This window comes from Phaenicophaeus curvirostris, chromosome 9, assembly GCF_032191515.1.
Source record: "Phaenicophaeus curvirostris isolate KB17595 chromosome 9, BPBGC_Pcur_1.0, whole genome shotgun sequence".
Classification (NCBI taxonomy): domain Eukaryota; kingdom Metazoa; phylum Chordata; class Aves; order Cuculiformes; family Cuculidae; genus Phaenicophaeus; species Phaenicophaeus curvirostris.
This window is the reverse complement of record NC_091400.1, coordinates 8,286,686-8,305,724: the sequence shown is the minus strand read 5'-3', so window position 1 is coordinate 8,305,724 and position 19,039 is coordinate 8,286,686. Positions and strand designations below refer to the sequence as shown.

Sequence of the window (19,039 nt, the reverse complement as noted above, 5' to 3'; positions counted from 1 at the left end):
GTGTATTTGGCATGATCATAATCCCGCTTCCCTAGGTTATGTCAGAGATGCATAAATGCTCCGTGATTGCTTGGCTTGCATGTCAGTGGTGGTGGTGGAACTGCAGGAACACAGTGACTTAAGCTTCCATGCTGCGTCAGCCAGCTCAGGACATGTTCATGTGTCATGTAATGTGATCAGACAATTGTCTTCCCTTGTAGTTTGGTGCTGCGTCCATCTCTGGAACCTGTCTCAGAACAGAGTAACTGCTTCCTGACAAAGATGACAGTAAAACCTCCACCGATTGACATGTTCCCATACTCCTCCACTGATAAGATGCAGCTAGGCGTTACTCCCTGCCCGCTGAGAACCAAGTGGTTTGTCCTATCTGCCTGGCCAGGCTGGCCAGTTCTATTTGTGTCTCCAGATAAAAGCTGATAAAAACCCAAATTGCTGAAAATGGTGTGGCCTGTCCCCCAGAAGGTGAGCTCTGCTGGCCTCCCGATAGGCAAAGAATCTCAAACAGTCAGCATCTGACTCGGAGCTGGAGCTTACAGGGGAATGATGGACAGGGGAGGGATGAGACATTTAGAAGTGCAGCTCCCAGGGTGCTATTCAGAGCAGTTGTCTTTGGCTGCTTTGTAACAAATTGACTTACCTTGCTAAGGAATTACACTGTTGTCTGTTGCAAATTTTAATTGGAATCTGCATTATCTCCAGATGCAATACATAAGTTTTAATTTGTCTTTTACTAAGAGTATACTCTTAGTGTACCAGATTGGTTACCAGGCAATGGAAGCAGCAGGCTGAGAGGAGGGAAGGTTAGATGAGGAGGTTGGAGTGAGAACAGGCTGCATTGGAGACCTCACTGTTTTACTTTTTTGTGTTTAATAAGCATTAACATTAACAGGAATGGATTAATACCTTATAAAGAAGTCAATTTTTTTTTCTTCTAAAGCATCTATGCACATGACTGTCCTTTCTGGGAAAACTAAGACTCTTCCCTGCATTGTCTGTTACATGTGGAAATGTGGGGGTGATCAGGCCTTTAATTATGAAGTGCATGAGCAGAAATTTTAATATCCCAATTTAAATTGTGATCTGATACAAATGATAATTTTCTGTCAGTGTCAGTTGAGTAGAGTTCAATTTACCGTATTGTGTGTACCAGGAGAGGAAACTTTGAGACCAGCAAAATTGCTGTAAGACTGTATTACAAGCCTGTGATTCATCTTCTGGGGTAGAAGGAAATGCTGGTTTCAGTACAGTGTATTGCTTAGCAGAACAACCTTTAAGCTTTCATAGTAGCAACAAAAAAGTTTACGGGCTTGATTTTTGATATGTGTAGAGACAAGTTGCATTATATTAACAAAGTCATGCAGTATTTGTGAGAGTATTTGAAAGTGTAGACAGTGTCCATGTTCTTGGCATGGAATATAAATTGGAAAACATAGTTGCCAAATGGTAGCATAGACTAAAAAAAAACCCCAACAAGTCATAAGTAAGCATTCCTGCCATGAAAATATGGATGATGTTCTCAAGTTTTCTAGTCCTCACTATGTGGCATAGATGTCTGTGATTTGATTAGGCTATACCAGGTGGAAATGTTTCACTGTGTACAAATGTTTTACAGGCTATGACAATATTGAATATCAAAAGGCAATTACCAGCTAATGTTCTCGCTAATTATAAGGCAAAGCCAAGGCTTGGCATACAAGAAGCATTCCACAAACCCAGAGTATCCCATGGAGGAGAAACTTTTAGCTTCTGTTAAAACATTGTTACAAATCAGCATTAAGCAGTTTCTTAATTATAGAACAAGTGTGCTAATTTTCCTTTTTGAGTTAGATGCCTTTGAAGCTTCTTTACAAAAACCCACATCAATATGTACTTCAGAATCCTTTGCGGTATGTTTAGGTTTCGGGCATGGGTCTGTTTCTTTTATGTGATGGCTTTTGCAAGGCCACATCATCTGTACTTCAATGAGCTTGATGGGGAAGGGTTCATAAGTTTAGATTTTTGGGATGTTCTGTAATGTTTGACTTTGAACTGGATCTTCCTCTGCTGAAGGACGGGAAGAAGTTAGGGTCATATAAGCAGAGACTCTATCAACAATCTGGAATAAGTTTTAAATCAGTAGTTCTTTGAGCTTTGATCTGTCATCAGATTCCTTCGGGGCACCAGGAGGAGGTTGCAAATTGGCTGCTGGGTGGTTACTGCTATTAATAGTTGGGTGTCAGTGGATGGGAAGTTTAACTATGAGGACATTCTTGTAGTAGATGTCCAGTGCATCTCTGGATATCTCTGCATTTCCACAAATACTTCTGAAACAGACTGTTCTGTGGACAGAGTAACATAAATGGTGGACAGAATGTGCTCCTTTCTGACCATTGGGAAATTGTATATGAATTCCCTTGAAGCTCTTCAGGCTTGTAATTCTCTTTCTCCATGGTTTATCCATGGTTTTGCTTCTCAGCTTGTAAACTCCCCTTTTCAGCCTGGTTATTGAAACAACCTTTAGCATTAATAAGTCTTTTGATTTTTCTTAAGAGTATTCATATTTTATTTTTTTTCCCCCTAAACCTGAATGTCTCATCTTTCACTTAAAGAACAGGACATTTCTAGTCATTAAAACATAAAAGATTGGAAAATATGAACCTGAAATGCTCTGACAGCAAAATACAAACGAAAATTACAGAAAAGTCATAATATGCTGGTTTGAATGGTCAGGATGTTGAGGATCTGCCTCAACATCTTAGAATCATAGAATCATAGAATAGTTTGGGTTGGAAGGGACCTTAAAGATCATCTAGTTCTAACCCTCCTGCCATAGGCAGGGACATCCCACTAGATCAGGTTACCCAGTCTTGAAGGATTACAACTTTACATCCCTTATCCACAGTACAAAGTCCCATGGAAGGGAACGAAGAAGACTAAGTTGAGATTTTAAGGGTGAAAATGAAAGAGAACTACTTGGTGGTGAAGAGATTAGTACATGATCAAGTGAAAGAGGGAAAGAGGGTGAGCATGCTGTTAGCCTTGTGTGCACGGAGACCTAATGAGAGACACTGAGAACATGTCTGAGGACAGCACATCAAGTTTGAGCAGAGTTTAGAAAATCCAGAGGGCAGTGGGATCCTGCTGTTCCTTGGAAGCTAACAGAGGGTGAAATTTCTCTCATGACAGGAAGTGGGACTCATACGTTCATGCACCTGGGTATAAAATCAAGCCTCAGTTGCAGCTGTGAGAGTAACTGCCATTCCTGTATTTGCATGGCTTAGCTGCTGTGTCTCAAAGCCTGTTTTTTTCCTTGTAGTGATTCTGATTGGTATTAATATTTCCCTTCAGGTATAGGTAAACAGGGAAGTTTGCTGTAGGATAGGCTGGTTTCCTGCAAAACAACCCTAACCCTCCTGTAACCCATAACCAGCAGGGAGAACTGTCTCATTAGTGGCAGTAGCCTTTGAGATGACAATAGGCTGTTTCGGGGCGGGGACAGCGGGACATCAGATACATCCAGCCCCTTGGCAGTGAAAGCTACCAGTCATCCTCAACACTTGTGGAAAACAGTTTCTGTAAGAATTCTGGAGGATCCCTGGTTCCCCGCTGAAGAGACACGGTGGGTAAGGTGACTGTGGGCTTTGATAGCAGGGCTCAAACTATACCCACAGTTCTATCTCACACTGCTTTCCCACCCTCTGACCCTTTCCTGCCCTTCTACTTGTTTTCAGTAGCAATGTCTTATTTTTTCTACGTCTTTACTTCCAGGTTATATATTTATAATATTGAATTGTTAATGTTTGTTTTACATGTTGACAAGAGAAAAAACCCAAGCAGTTTCATCCATTTTAAAGGGGAACCTTGTTTTTCTCTTGGAATTTTAATGCCACTAATGGCAATTGGTTGACACTGATCTTGGTTTAGCTGAGCCTGAGGTCTCTCTCAGTGACCAAACATTTGACAGGAAATGAAATTAATTGCACTACTTTGCTGATGTTGATGAATGCTGACAGATGCCATGTCAGATTTTAACAAGCTACTGGATCCCTTTGAAAGTAGAGGGCCAGCAGGATGCTTTACAGGTGCTTGATGAAGCAGAGCATCCTTATGAGAATACAGGAAGTTGCTTGGGTTTGATGTCAATATATCCTTCATTTGCCTGGCTTTGATGTCAATATATTCTTCATTTGCCTGGCTTTTTTCATAAGTCAGTGAACAAGGTAGATTTTGGTTTATTCTGTTCTTAATCCTTGGTTTGCTTATTTCTAATCTCTATGGAGACATCTCTCATCTAGATAGTTACAGCCAAGCTATCCCAGGCTAAACTTTGACATTTTTCCACTGATTGCGTTTTCTTCAAGGTTCATTTCCCACAGACCCGTAAATGACTTTGATCTCCACCTAGTGCTTAGTTTAATGTGAAAGGTGTTTTAAATGGTTGAGTAATTCTTGCCGTTGTTTCCATCCTGATGGACAAAAATTGATATTTCAGCTAGGAGGCTGTCACATTGCTACATTATATGTCTGCTGTTTGCTGTTGAGCTTAGGTACTAGCTATTGTCTGTTAGATTGCTATAAAGAATGAAATATATGCAAGCCAGGTGCAGACAGGAAGGTTTCCTCTGTGCAGTATCTTTTGTCTCTCCAGTGTTAAGGATAAAACCCAAGGAAGCTGACCTCGTGGGAGTAAAGGCTTTGGGAAGCTCATTAAATCACAGAATGCCAGGTTGGAAGGGACCTCAGGGATCATCTAGTCCAACCTTTTAGCCATCTATACTTTCAATGAGATGGCCCAGCATCCGTCAAGCTGAGCCTTAAAAGTGTCTGGTGTAGAGGAATCCTCCACTTCCCTGGGGAGATGATTCGAATGTTTAGCTCTGAGCTCATCTGAAACTTGGTCCTCACTAGTGGTTTCAGTTGAGTGAGTATTTGCATTAAATGCTGACTAGTTTCACTTGGGTACCCTACTGAGAACTACTTGTGCCATAATGACAGTGGCACTTGGGAGTTATGTAGGCAGGAGGTTTGAAATGGAGGGTCGTGCTTTTTCATAGGAAGAGGAGAAAGGCCTGGCTGGATGCTTCTCTTGGGGATCCCAGACTGATTTAGGGGAAGAGGAGAGACAAGCAGTCTCATTTGCTCAGCAGGTGTTTTAGCTGCTAAACCTTTCTTCCAGTGACTGATGAGATGATGAAGCAGATTTTAACATCACCTGTATTTGTTCTATGTATATAAACCTCTTTTGATTTCCCAGGTTTACTCCTAAACTCAATCTGTTGAAATGAGAAGAGGTTCCAGAACCACCAGTAATGCTGGACACAGTTCCAAATAGCTTTTATCAAAGTGTATCTCTCCTCAGTGTATGGCAGGCAAAATCTCCACAGACAGGAGTGTGAGAAACAGTCATTAGGAACTTTGTTGTGGCTCTTGCAAACAGCTGCATACAAGCCCTTAATTGTGCCTTGTAGTCTTTCTGCGACACTCGTGCTGGATTCTGGGATTTGTGACTCACATGTAGTCTTCTGATGACACTTTGCCATACAGACATTCGTTAAATGACTTAAGGAACTGGAGGTTATGCCATCGAGGAAAGTGTTGATAGTAGGAATAAAATGAAGGCAGAGAAAGACTTAGTTCATTTGAAATGAACTTTAATAAGAACATGAACCTTGCTTTTATCAATACGAGTTTTGTTAAGCTGTCTTAGGCAAAAAAAAAAAAAACCCACCAAAAAAAAACCCCCAAAAATCCCCAGGAGTTTTTTTCCTGTGTTTTTGTTTGGATGTAGATGATAAACTGAAACATTTCCAAATTCCTTTCTGCCTTCAAACAAGAAATCCATTCTGTCCTAAGAAATAAATATTGTATGAATATTTCCCTGCCTGAGTACAGCACCATTATTCTATAAAGCTTAGAAATACAAGAAAGAAATAAAACCCCAACAGGAAATTGAATTTGCACCTTATTTAATGCATGGTGACAAAGCAGATCATTAGACATTTCTTAATGAATAGTATTCACTTATGCAAACTGAGAGCCTCTGCTCATTGAGTCTGCTTGTGTGGGTTTGTTTTTTCAAGTGTTGAAACAATTTTTAGTTAGGACCTGGATTTTCAGCTCTCACTGACAATAACCCTGTGGAAATCCTACGTATTTCTCAGTTAGATCAAATCCCATTGCCGTTTATTTTGAAAAGATCTGATCTCATCATTTTCATCACATCTGTTAAAGCTTGGAAGTGACTCAGCTTAAGAATGATCCGAGTGCCTTGGAGATCACAGACAATTGGGTTTCTCAGCTACCTTTTGTTATAACAGCTCAGGCTTGTATATACAGACAGTGCAGCTTTGAGAGCTGACAGGAGCACTGATGATATCTCTAATCTTTTTTGTGCTCCAAGGATGCAAAATAGTAGCTCCAGAGAGCAGTTCAAGAGATGAAAAGCTCATAGGTCTGTTTCCCATACAGTGTGAGGCAGGACTGTATTCCAGTTTATTCCATTCACAAGACAGGCAGAGTGATCTCCTGGGAATATGAAATACTTTGATATACAGACTCTAAGAAAAAGGCTGAGTTCCTTCAGGATCTGTTGAAGATGGTGGGTTGTTTTTTTTTATTTCAAGAAAATTACTGACTTTATTTTCCCTCTGCTTGTGATACCTCAGGGAATAGAAGTGCCCCCCAATTGTCTCCTGTTTCAGAATGGAGGTTTTGGTCATGTAAAATGGAATTTCTTCCATCATATTGAGCAGGAGGGGTTCTTGGGGAAGTCTTATTCTCCTGTAGAACTATTCCCATGTGATGAATGTTTATAGAATACCTCCTGCATTTTGACTTCTGTAGTGTGATTTGTGTAGCACTATTGGCTCCACTGATTAATTCTTTCAAAGTTGTTTTTCCCATCAGCTTAGGAATACACAAAAGAACATAATTTGATGTTTCCTACTAGCTGTCATCATTTTAATATTCGTTTTTCTTTGATGACATGATATTTGTATAACAGCGATTGCCTAGATCACACTGTTGGGATTTATTGTATGTTTGCAATGTTCACAGCTGGTTTCTCTTTGCTGCCTCTGCTGTTTGTGGCATGAATGATGCTGGGCAGATGGTCTTTCTTTTTAATAAAAACAATCACAATTTGTCCATCTCTTCTGTAGTATTTCTACAGTGGTTATAAATATGTGTGCTAGGGCAATATGTTTAAGCTTGAGGGGATTTGTTGTCATAATCATGACTTCTGCACAGTTGCAAAAAGAAAAAGGCTATTTTAATCCCTTCCTTGCTTGCACACCACATTCTACACCAAGTATGGATACAGTCATGTTCATCCTTTCTGATTTGATCTCTGACTCAAAGTGAAAGCAGCCTGCTGGAACAGCATTTTTCCAACCCTGGCTGCTAACAGTCTGGATGACCCTTCTTTCGCCCATGTAGCTTAGAGCTGTGATTAGTGATGGGAACACATGTGCTAAATTGTCTGCAAAAATCCGTTATAATGTGGGGTTGCCAGGACTTGTCTTTAATTCTTGCAGAGTGGTGTGTGCTTCCTGCTGTGAGTATGCCAGAGACGATGAATCTGCTGGTGGTTCACATCATAAGCAGTTCTGCTTGTGCCTGAATTCATGACTTGCCACTATGAGAAAGTTTAACTCGTTCTGAGTTACTGACAAAAAGAGTGAGAGATTGTGTGGAAAGGAGACTTCATAAAGAAAAGGGCAATAGATGGGGCTCCTTTTTAGTAATAATGATTACTATCTTTGAAAGACAGGTAAGCTTATCCCCCATTTTTGTCACTAGGCTTTAATCCCTGTGGCCTTGCAAAAGGAAGAGAGCTTAATACTTGTGTGTGCATGAGCCCTTTCATTCAAAGTTTGTGTTTTCAGCAAGCAGTGATCTGCCACAGACCTCTGCATGAGGTCGTATGAAGGATAACATAGGAAGAATGTGGAACTCTTGGAACGGGTTCAGAGGAGGGCTACAAAGATGCTCGGGGCTGGAGCAGCTCTGCTAGGAGGACAGGCTGGGAGAGTTGGGTGGTTCAGCCTGGCTCCGAGGGGACCTTATAGGGGCCTTTCCAGTACCAGGGACTTTTTACAAGGACATGCAGTGACAGGATGAGGGGAATGGCTCTAAGTTGGAAGGGGGAAAATTTAAACTAGATATTAGGAAGAAATTCTTCATTATGAGGTTGGTGAGACGCTGGAACATGTTGCCCAGGGAAGTTGTGGCTGCTCCATCCCTGGAGGTGTTCAAGGCCAGGTTGGATGGGGCTTTGAGCAACCTGGTGTAGTGGGGCGCGGGAGGCTGGAACTGGATGATCTTTAAGGTTCCTTCCAACCCAAACCATTCTCTGATTCTATGATATGTTGAAGCTGTATTTTTGAAAGAACCTAAAACAGAGGTTGCCCTAGAAGTTACTTTTGATCATCCTACCTTATTAGGCCCATTGCCTCATCAGGTAAAGAGCAATGATGAAAAGAATTTTTCAAAAGGTGACTCATTAGAACTTGGACCATAGTAAAGAGCCAGGAGGTTCATATACACAGCTTCTGAGGCAGTTCCAGCAGTATGCTCAGTGCCTTCAGCTTGAAGCTGAAATATATGTAGACTTGGACATGAGAGCCGCAAGCTAAGTTACAAACTAAAGGAGGTTTGCAAGAAACTTTCACATAGACAAGTACTCCATAGCTCTTTATGAAATTTAGCACCTTCTGAAGCATGAAGTACTGACCACTCGATGGGAATATTCTAGTTCATACCCTGTAACCACAGGGTCTAACAGTCTGAATACTGAAGTAATCTCTCACAGCTTTTAGACATTAAAGTAGAATTCTCAGTTACTCTATGATTTAATTGTAAGGGTCCATCAAAGGTAACTTAGAAAAGCAAACCTGTTGTGAGTAGGCTTAAGTTTCACCCCTGTACCTCCAGTGGAAAATGTCTAGGTGGTCTCCAGCTCAGGAAGAATCAAAGGTGAAGTGGATATGTGGTGTAGAGGTCACAGTATTTTCTGCCTAATGGTTACATGATATTTTACTGTGAGTTTGAAAATAATATTTTTAAAGAAATGGAGATCAGTAGGAAAAATAGAAGAATGAAAGAGGTTTATTTTTGGAGGTGTACCTGAAAACCAGCTTAGGACATTCTGCAGAATTATAGTAGAATCTTAACAACAGTTCTCTGTAATTCATCAAAGTCACTGATAATTGAGTTTGGGCTGCTTGTGATTTTAATGCCACCATGAAATGTCGTTTATTTGCACATGAAATATCTATGCAGAAAAGTGAGACTGGAAAAATGCTAGTTCTGATACCGCTTCAATTCTAAGTTGCATTTTAATGCATTTTGTTTATTGTTCTTCTATTAATTTTTGTCACAGTGACACTCATTAGGCCACTGGGGCTTGGCAACAGGCAAACAGAATTTGCAGTCGCTGACCCAAACACCTTGCAATTTTAATTTTCAAGTAGGTAGCTAATAGGATATTACCCCATTATAACAGGGGAGAGAATGAATGTTGCGCACAATATCATGCTTGGAATTTATGGCAGAGAGATGAATTGAACCCAGTTCCCCTGATAATCTTTCTGTGTTTCATATTTTAATTTTTCAAGGACTTTGTAACTGCTGGGACCTACAATATGACTTATTTATTTTTCCTTATTAATCAGAATTTCTGCTATTCAATATTTCTGATATTTGATCTGAATGTACTCAAATGCTATAAAGAGGGATGAGATGGAATTGCTCACAGAGTAAGAGTTAAGCCAACATCCTAGCCTGCTGTGAGTGGTTTCTCTTACTGAATTACACAGATACAGCAATACACAGAGGAGCAGTCGGAGTGGCTGAAACCAAAGTGCCTGGAAGCTTCCATGAATATTTTTTTTTTAAGAATTCACCTAGCAGCTCCCATTTATTCTTTTTCACTGGGGTGAACACAGAGTTCTTTTCAAGGCTCATGTGAAGCAAATAGTACTTGTGCTGCCACTGTGGGATGTTGAGTAGGTAGGTTGAAGTCCTTCATTCAACCCAAGCTAAAGCCAAAGCATGAAATTCAGTTTCCCATGGCACTTTGTCTTCATTGGAGTTGACTGTTACAGGCTGGATTGCTTTCTGTCTCCCGTGTTGACCAGAGATGCCAACATAGCACTATGAATATTTTCTTAAAACAAAACAGGCACCTGGTTGTGATGAGTGTTGGTTTGGGTGAATAAGCATTTAACTGTGGAAAAACTGCCGAGTCACAGAAATCCTTCACTGGTCCTTCACCCTTTTACTGATACTATTGTTTTTCCCAATGAAGTTGTACATGGCCCCAGCTCTGTATCCAGATTTGTTTATCTAATTGATGCAGTATGGGAGTGTAGTATAAAAAAGACAAACAGAAAACCAATGCAGATTAGGCACTCATAGCTATTAGTAGTTCTTGGGAGATAAATTTGTTCAGAATACAGGTGGGGAATATTGATCCTATTTGCTTTATTCAGTATCCAATGTGCTGTTGTACTGTTTGTCTCTGTATATCACAAAATGTATATAATGGAGATGTGGCTTGAGTTTCAGTGCTTGATTGTTTCTTCATTGCAGCTTCCTCCCAATATTTATATCTAAATTAGTACTGTAAAACAACCCTGAACATTTCAAAGATTATACTATCAAAATTAAAAGTATTGGTGCAGCGAGGGTGGTACAGTGCGGTGTTATCTGGGGACTGGAGAAGTTAGTCTAAAACATTTCTAAAATATTCATTGTTTAAAAAAGAGTCGGCACCTGAAGAGCTTCTTAAAGCACGTGCATGTAGGAGAAATGTTTGCTAGTGTATCAAGTAGAAAAATTTGTCCTATTTATGGAATCATATCATTTTTTCTGCTCGCCTCCATTCCCAGCAGTGAAAGCAAGATTACATTCGTACAAATAGGTCTGATAACATGATTAACTGGATGATGCAAGGTAACTGAGGTACTGATGAGGACCAACTGCATGAAAGTTATGATTATGTAGATTTCTCCAAGGAGAGTCTTTATTAGAAGCTCTCTTGTAGCCGAAGAATACCAGCCATCTCTGGGGATGTCAAGGCATGTAGTGTCAGGAGAAGAAAGCAGAAATCTGATAGAAGGGAGCAAGACCAGGAGGGTCATCTCATTTATTGGCAGCATAGACTGTTGCTGACACCCTTAGGAGGTATATTTTTCTAATCTATCTGTGTGTTTTTTCCTTCCAGTGTGTGGCTGTGACTTGGCGCAAGGAGGCTTTTTCATTAAGAATGGGGAGTACCTCTGCACCTTGGATTACCAGCGCATGTATGGCACCCGCTGCAACGGTTGCGGGGAGTTTGTGGAAGGCGAAGTAGTGACAGCTCTGGGAAAAACTTACCATCCAAGCTGCTTTGCCTGTACTGTTTGCAAGTAAGTCATCCCTTTCAACTAACATGGCATGAACTCACCACAGGGGGAACAGGGAGAAAGATTTCAGACATGTTTCTCTTTAGGAAGCATTTGTTTGGAAAAAAAATCTGCTGAAAGTGACTGTAAGCGTCTTCAAAATGCCACTCACTTATTTGGGGGTCACAGCTTCTCCGTCATACAGTTCCCTGTTCTCAATTCTTAGTTACTCTCACTTATGAAATAATTAAATATCAGACTTACATGCTGAGATAATGGGCATGGGTTGAGTTGAGCTCAGGTGGTCAGCCCAGCTTGACGGGAGAAATGTGTTAAGCAAAGTTTTGGATGCTACAACAGAGAAGTCACTTGGGCTATAAGAACAGTTAAACAATTGAAAACATACTGGAGACTTATTCTCATATCATGTAAGAGTGCATGGCTTTGGGACTACTGTCATCCCCCTCTTCATACCGTTTCTTGTCCCTGATAAGAGAACCAATCTTCAGTTCTACGAGGATTAAAAAAATGTCAACTAAGGCCGTGTGGATGGGACAAAAGGTGACATTTTTAACTTGTATTTTTGCTTAACTTCTTGTGAAGATGTTAATTTAGAATTTATAAGACTACTGGGCAAATCTTCCACATGGTCTCATTGCCTGCTCATTTGAGCAGTTTTGCAGTTGAAAATCTCAGCTGAGCTTTATAGTCTGAAGTCAACCTGAAGTCTCTGTGCATAGAGTTCTCTTATTACCTGGCTGTAGGCACTGAGGCAATGCTAGAAATTATGCTGTCTTAGCATGTACCTTATTGCTATGGTGATCTATAATATTTTGGATACAGTGGGGGAAGTAAAGCTTCTGCGGGTTTTTATAGCAGTGGGACTTTTTTATGGTAGTAAAATAATGTTCTAAACACGAAGTGAAAGTAAAGTGATACTATGGTGCCATCATCATTCTAGATTCAGACTTGCCGTGCACTACCCTAATCTCTCATAGCTCTCTCTGATGAGTATTTTAAGAACTTTGTTCTTTAGCCTGATAGATTTTTCAAGACTTTTGAAAGTACTTTGATTATTTTTCCATTTGGTTTTCAACAGCATGTGAATTACTTGTCGGTAATGAGATGATGTGCATGTTTCAGTTTTATTTCCTAAGGACAGTGTCAAAATAGATGATACAGTATGAAACATGACATAAATATTCTGTACATTGACTTGCATCAATCTTTTTTATGTTGAATGAACAAAAGATGAGTCATTGGAAAAGAATCATGAAACGTGGTATTGCTGCTGATTTAGTTATGGCCCACTTAGGAATGGCAGTGGAAGAGAAATGAGAACAATGCCTTAAATGTTTTGTTTCATGGAAACAAACAGATGTTCATTTGCTAAGCAGAGTGTTGGAGTGAGGTGTGGTGTTGGGGGCTCAGCAGCTAAAGCTACCGCCTCAAGATCTGGAGTTACTGAACCTTCTCAGTTTAGTGAAATGCTCATATAAAATGTTTTTCGTCCTTTTTTGTACAGCAAATAAGAGGTAACAGTGATGTCAACTTCTTCCCGACCCACATTCTTAATGTTTTGTTGGATTCAGCAAATAATCTCACATTTCCATAGTCCTGTCAGTGTTACCTTTATCCTGACACCATCTGCACAGGCAGCAATTACAGTGGTGGTTCTGTAATGTAGATGCCTATTCTAAAGGTCTAGGAGAACAATTGTGGATAATGTTTCTTTTTTTTTTTTCTAACTGCTACATCCACTGTAATATATTCATGTATTTCATTGCTGAATATGTATAAAACTATTGCATTTATGATTGATGAGCTTCACATTCTTTCACTAGCATCAACACCAATTCTGATTCTTTGAGTTCCCTTCTGTACCATTTGCTGTCCACAACATCGCGCTGAGACCATCATAAATGTAGCTGTTGTGTCTAAGTGGATTTCATTGTTGTCTACTCTTTAAACACAGTATATTTGATAACGCTTTTAAACCAAAATATAAGGCAAATCTAACCCCTGCTCTGCTTGCATCCACGAGCTGGATTTCTTCCAGTGCCTGGTTTTGCCAAGGCCACATTGCAGAAACTATTTGGCCTCACTTTCTGCAAGATCTTGATTGTGCTGGAGCGAGGCAGCAAAATCAAGACATCAGGAACAGAGGAAAATTTATGGCATAACCTTTGCTAAAATACTTTTTTCTCATTTAACTCTCCAGGCGTCCATTTCCACCAGGCGATCGAGTTACTTTTAACGGCAGGGACTGTCTCTGTCAGATGTGTGCTCAGCCAATGTCCTCCAGTCCAAAAGAACTGTCTTCCTCGAGCAGTAAGTATGCCATCTTCTTTCTGAAACCTCTCGCTTGCCCAGGCTGATCAGTGTTTTGTTGCAACTTAATACCATCTTTTGTGGTTTGGGTTTTTTTTAATTTTCCTTCACCTTCAGAAATGTGAATTTTCTCTGAGAACCATCTTTTTTCCTTTCCTTTCTTTGCTGTTTTTTCCGTGTGAATAGTGCCTGTTACTACAGGTAGGAAAGACACTTAAAGATTTCAATAAGAAAATATAACTTTTCTCCAATGACTGGATTTGTAAAAGGTCTGATTTTTCCTTTATAGGCACTGGAAGAGTAATTGACGAAATCTGAGGTTTCAGATGTGATAGATTGCATTTTTTTCATATATAAGTACACAGGTTTGAGTATTCAAAAGAGGACAAAGTCCAAGGAAATTAATTTTCTTCTGCTGTTCAACACCTTAATTTAATTAAATCATCATGTAAAAGGTTTATGTCTCCAGCAGAGCAATACCACAATGATACTGTGATCAGAACCCCAAGAAACCGTTGTAAAAAAGAGAGACAGGAAGTGGAGAGGAAAGAGAGAGAATGAAGAAAGCTTGGGAGGGAAAGTTTCTTGGCTTCCTGTTGGGTTTTAATGTTTTTTAAAGGTAATTTGTAAGTTACTGATATTAATCTCTGCCTCCGTTAGTTAATTCTTTAAATCTCTAGGAAATTCTGATTCTTTCTCTGACTGCTGGGTTGTACTCAGCACTTCAATCTGCAATGACTTACCCGGTATAGTTTTCTGACTCAGACTGGCTACCAGTTTCCTTGTGATGCTAGGAAGTTTTCCACCCATGTTAGTGTCCTTCAGGGAGACGCTCTGTATTTTGCTCTAGTACTTGGTTTTGGAATCCTAGGATTATGAAGTGCAATGTATAAGCAAAGTTGGATGATGTTTGCGCTCAGTGGATGAGTCAAGTGAATCTCAGGTTATCTACTTTGCTTGAGAGCATGTAATCAGACACTTAGCAAAATGGAAAATGAGAGACTTCTTTTGTTATGCCAGTCTGTGTGTTAAGTGATCCTTTTCCACCATAAATGGAGGCTTGGAGCTGAAAATGCACAGTCCTAATCAGTTAAGGAAGAATTTAGGAACCTGTAAAAGCCTTACAAGACTTACAAACCAATATAGAAATGTATGAGGTACTTGAAGGACCCATAGAATCTTTCTGAGGAAAAGGAATAATGTGGAAATTGTATTTGAATTACCAATTTTTTGGAGGCATAATTGGCAAGGAACTGCAATGCATAGGGACTTTGGACAGTACCGACATTCTTTTTCAAAGGAGGGAAAGGGACTTTTTACAAGGACATGTAGTGACAGGGCAAGTGGTAATGGTTTTAAGCTGAAAAGGGGGAGAATTATATTAGATATAAGGAAGAAATTCTTCATGATGAGGGTAGTGAGGCACTGGCCCAGGTTACCCAGAGAAGCTGTGGATGCCCCATGCCTGGAGGTGTTCAAGATGAGGTTGGATGGGGCTTTGAGCAACCTGATCCAGTGGGAGGTGTTCCTGCCCATGGCAGGGGGTTGGAACCAAATGATCGTTAAGGTCCCTTCCAACCCAAACTATTCTGTGATTCTGTGTCACAGCGCAGGTTCCCCAACAACTAACTCTGGTTCTCAATAAGTGAAACCCTTGTTCACCAGTGTGTCCACTTCCCACATGCATGACTGCGGGTGCCAGAATGCCTTGAGTAAGTGCTAGACTAAAGCTGTCTGATGGTGAGCAAGCCAAGAGCTAGTCGCTTTCTGATAGTCATGGTCTCTGCTTGAATTGCTTCATGAGTTCCACACTGAAGCTGTAGGTAGCAAGGATTTTAAAACAATCTTCCCTGCAACTTATGATGAGATTTATTTTGCAGTCGTATTTGGGTCCTGCCGGGCAAGCTGCCTTAGCAGCACAGGCAGCAAGAGAGCTCCTGCTCTCAACAGTTTAGAGTGCACTGTTTAGAAATCAGCAAGTTCCTGCCACTGTGTGTCTTGTTCTTTTATAGGCAAAGATTTGTAGGAAGATATAGTACAGAGTTTCTGGGCATTTTAGAGGAAAACTGAAGAACAGACAGATAAAAGTGAGACCAGTGTGTGCTTATAAGTTCATAGAATCATAGAATCATAGAATAACCAGGTTGGAAGAGACCCACCGGATCATTGAGTCCAACCATTCCTATCAAACACTAAACTATGCCCCTTAGCACCTTGTCCACCCATGCCTTAAACACCTCCAGTGAAGGTGAATCAACCACCTCCCTGGGCAGCCTGTTCCAGTGCCCAATGACCCTTTCTGTGAAAAATTTTTTCCTAATGTCCAGCCTAAATCTCCCCTGGCGGAGCTTGAGGCCATTCCCTCTTGTCCTGTCCCCTGTCACTTGGGAGAAGAGGCCAGCACCCTCCTCTCCACAACCGCCTTTCAGGTAGTTGTAAAGAGCAATGAGGTCTCCCCTCAGCCTCCTCTTCTCCAGGCCAAACAACCCCAGCTCTCTCAGCCGTTCCTCATAAGGCCTGTTCTCCAGCCCCTTCCCCAGCTTTGTTGCTCTTCTCTGGACTCGCTCCAGAGCCTCAACATCCTTCTTGTGGTGAGGGGCCCAGAACTGAACACAGGATTCAAGGAGCCGTCTCACCAGTGCCGAGTCCAGAGGGAGAAGAACCTCCCTGGACCTGCTGGTCACGCCGTTTCTGATCCAAGCCAAGATGCCATTGGCCTTCTTGGCCACCTGGGCCACTGCTGGCTCATGTTCAGTTGCTGTCAACCAACACCCCCAGGTCCCTCTCCTCCAGGCAGCTTTCTGGTCAGACTTCTCCTAGTCTGTAGCACTGCATAGGGTTGTTGTGCCCCAAGTGCAGGACCTGGCACTTAGCCTTCTTAAACCTAAATTTTTTAGATTACTAATGAAGCATCCTCGATCTTCAAACATATGCCAGATTTGTGCAAAAGTTGACATAGATACAGAGAAGTCTTCCTTGCTGGCACTGAGGAGTAAATTTTAATTAGTTTAAGTTCTCCCAGATTGCTTCTGTGTCTCTCCTGCTAGCTGAATCAGACATATCAATTTTTTTCTACTACTTTGGTCTTTTTTGAAAGGATGGTTTTCTTAATGCACGTTCTTTTAGAAAAGAATCTCATTCATTCTATGTGTCTATATTACATCCTATATTGCTGTCACCAAGTAGACCACTGGAGGAGGCTTTCCTTAAAACAAAGAGAAGCTAGAAGTGAGGAAACTCAATAGACTAAATGTGTATCAAATTGGATTGATTTACATAATATAAAAGAGAGCATTCTATCTCCTGGCATGCCTGCATTAATGTTGACGTGTGGTTTTCTGGTGTCTGTTACTTCACATAAATTTTCTCAGTGAATTCTCACCAAGGCAGCCGATAAGTGAAAGGATGTGAACTTTTGAACATAAAACCCCTAGTTTAGTTAGAACTTCCTTTTTAAAAGGTATCACACTGGCTTGCATTTCTTCTTGAATGCACAAGAGGTGTTGTGGAAAGTACTGGGAGCTGGGAGCAGAGCAGCCATGGAGAGGTCCCCCATGCTAGGATGGGCTTGTGAGGAGGTGACAGTAGTCTGTGCTGGTGCAACTCAAGCCCACAGTCCTCCGGCTCAGGGAACAGCTTTGAAATTCTGAAGAGACTGTGTGTCGTCAAACACAGTTTAATGCATTGCTCTCTTTCTTGAAAAGAGATTTTTCCCTTAGGCATTCCACTTCACTACTCCACAAGAAAGCACTTCAGTAATAATGATATTATTCTATTTCTCTGCTGGAGATTGAGCCCTTTTCTGGGTGCTGGTAAGGAAGTTTTAGTTATTTCTGTTTACCTTTTTGATGAAAGGTTGGATCATTTTGGTGGCATGCATGAACTCATTAAGAAATTGCATTTCAAATAAAAAGTGGGCTTGCTAGATAGGTAGGAAGACTTCCTCATTCAAAAGAAACAGGAGCATTACAATCTCCTAGCGAGAGTTCTCATTTGAAAAATTCATCTTCTTTTAAAATGATGGTGGAGACTTTCAGAGTTTCCTCTTTTTCAGTGAAATAAATAATTGTTTCCTATATATGCAGAGATACCCAATGATGACACTGTTTGGAAAGAAGCACAAGAAAGACACGTCAACTCGCCTTTCTTTGTGACAGTCTTTCCTGTGAGTTAAGAGCTTTGTGGTGCAGCCAAGACATGGACCAGAGCTTTTAAAATGGCCAGTACTACAGTTAATCTTCATTGCAGCTGTTCCCTGACCAGCCAGCATCCACATGGAGATTTCACAATGCTGTTTTGTTTGTTTGTCCTTGTCTGTTTTGCACATTATGTTCTGACCCAAAGAATCTAAGTTCTCTGGGACAAATGCTTCACGCCTATCAGTACAGAGCCTGACAGAGCTGGATCTTGGCTCACCACTCACGATCTTAGCTCTGTTGTGGTATAAATAATAAGCTTAAAGTTTAATGAACTTGCAGGAGAAAAATATCTTTGTTAATTATTCAATAGCCTTATCTCTTCAAAAAAGATGCAGTAAAGCTCCCAGTAAATATCTGAAACTTCCAACCAGGTTTCTGGTGATGCTGAGGTAGAGCAGAGCCAGTAAACCTTACTTCCTTACAGAAAAGGTGGGCAGGAAAAAATGGGAATCATCTTTTGCCTCACTGCCCAGAAACTGAGGGGTAGAGCGAGGTGGTTTTGGAAATGATGAAGCGTCAGAATGGAGAAGCATCAAAGTTGCCTTGCAGACCTCCTTTAAAGACTCTCTAATTCTCAAGGCAGTTTTATATTTGCGACATAACTTCCTTTCATTAAATAGAGATGTAGGTGATTGTTGCCAGTATTCAGAAATAATGTCTGAGATGATTTGTAGGCATCACAAACTTCTCTATTAGAAGTTAGTTGAGTGGATGAAACGAATGCAAAATTCCTTTTAATCATAGCTCTTGTGAAGAGTCTGCAGCTGGGATGTTGTAACTGTTTGGCCACCTTTGACTCATTTTTCATTAGTTTGTTCTCTGTCCATCTTGCCTGGGCTGTCTCCTTCAAGTCCATGGGGAACACTTAAAAAGTGAAGAGGAAAAGTTGGCCAGCCATTTGTAAGCAAGCTATCTGCAGTGATTTTTGGCTTTAAAAGGTATTAAGCAACTTCCAGTATGTGATTTTGAGCTTATTCTTAGGAAATACCCTACAATTTCAGACTGTGTCAAAGCCACATGGTATATATAGATATTGTACAAAAGCTTAGCACAGACGTGGATAAGCGTTAGTGTAGGACACTGAGCCCAGTTTTGCCTTACAGGATGCGGACTCACAATATCCATAAAGCGTGAGTGCACTGA

At 40.7% G+C, this 19,039-nt stretch overlaps 1 protein-coding gene across 17 annotated transcripts in view; it reads left to right on the top strand.

Annotated features, from left to right (window-relative positions):
* ABLIM1 (actin binding LIM protein 1) overlaps positions 1-19,039 on the top strand; it is a 204,894-nt gene that overhangs the window by 103,209 nt on the left and 82,646 nt on the right. For all 17 annotated transcript variants that reach the window (XM_069863747.1, XM_069863741.1, XM_069863745.1 and 14 more), the window contains exons 3-4: positions 11,207-11,390; positions 13,588-13,697. In XM_069863747.1, coding sequence (XP_069719848.1) covers positions 11,207-11,390; positions 13,588-13,697 — 294 coding nt within the window. The remainder of the gene's footprint in view (positions 1-11,206; positions 11,391-13,587; positions 13,698-19,039) is intronic.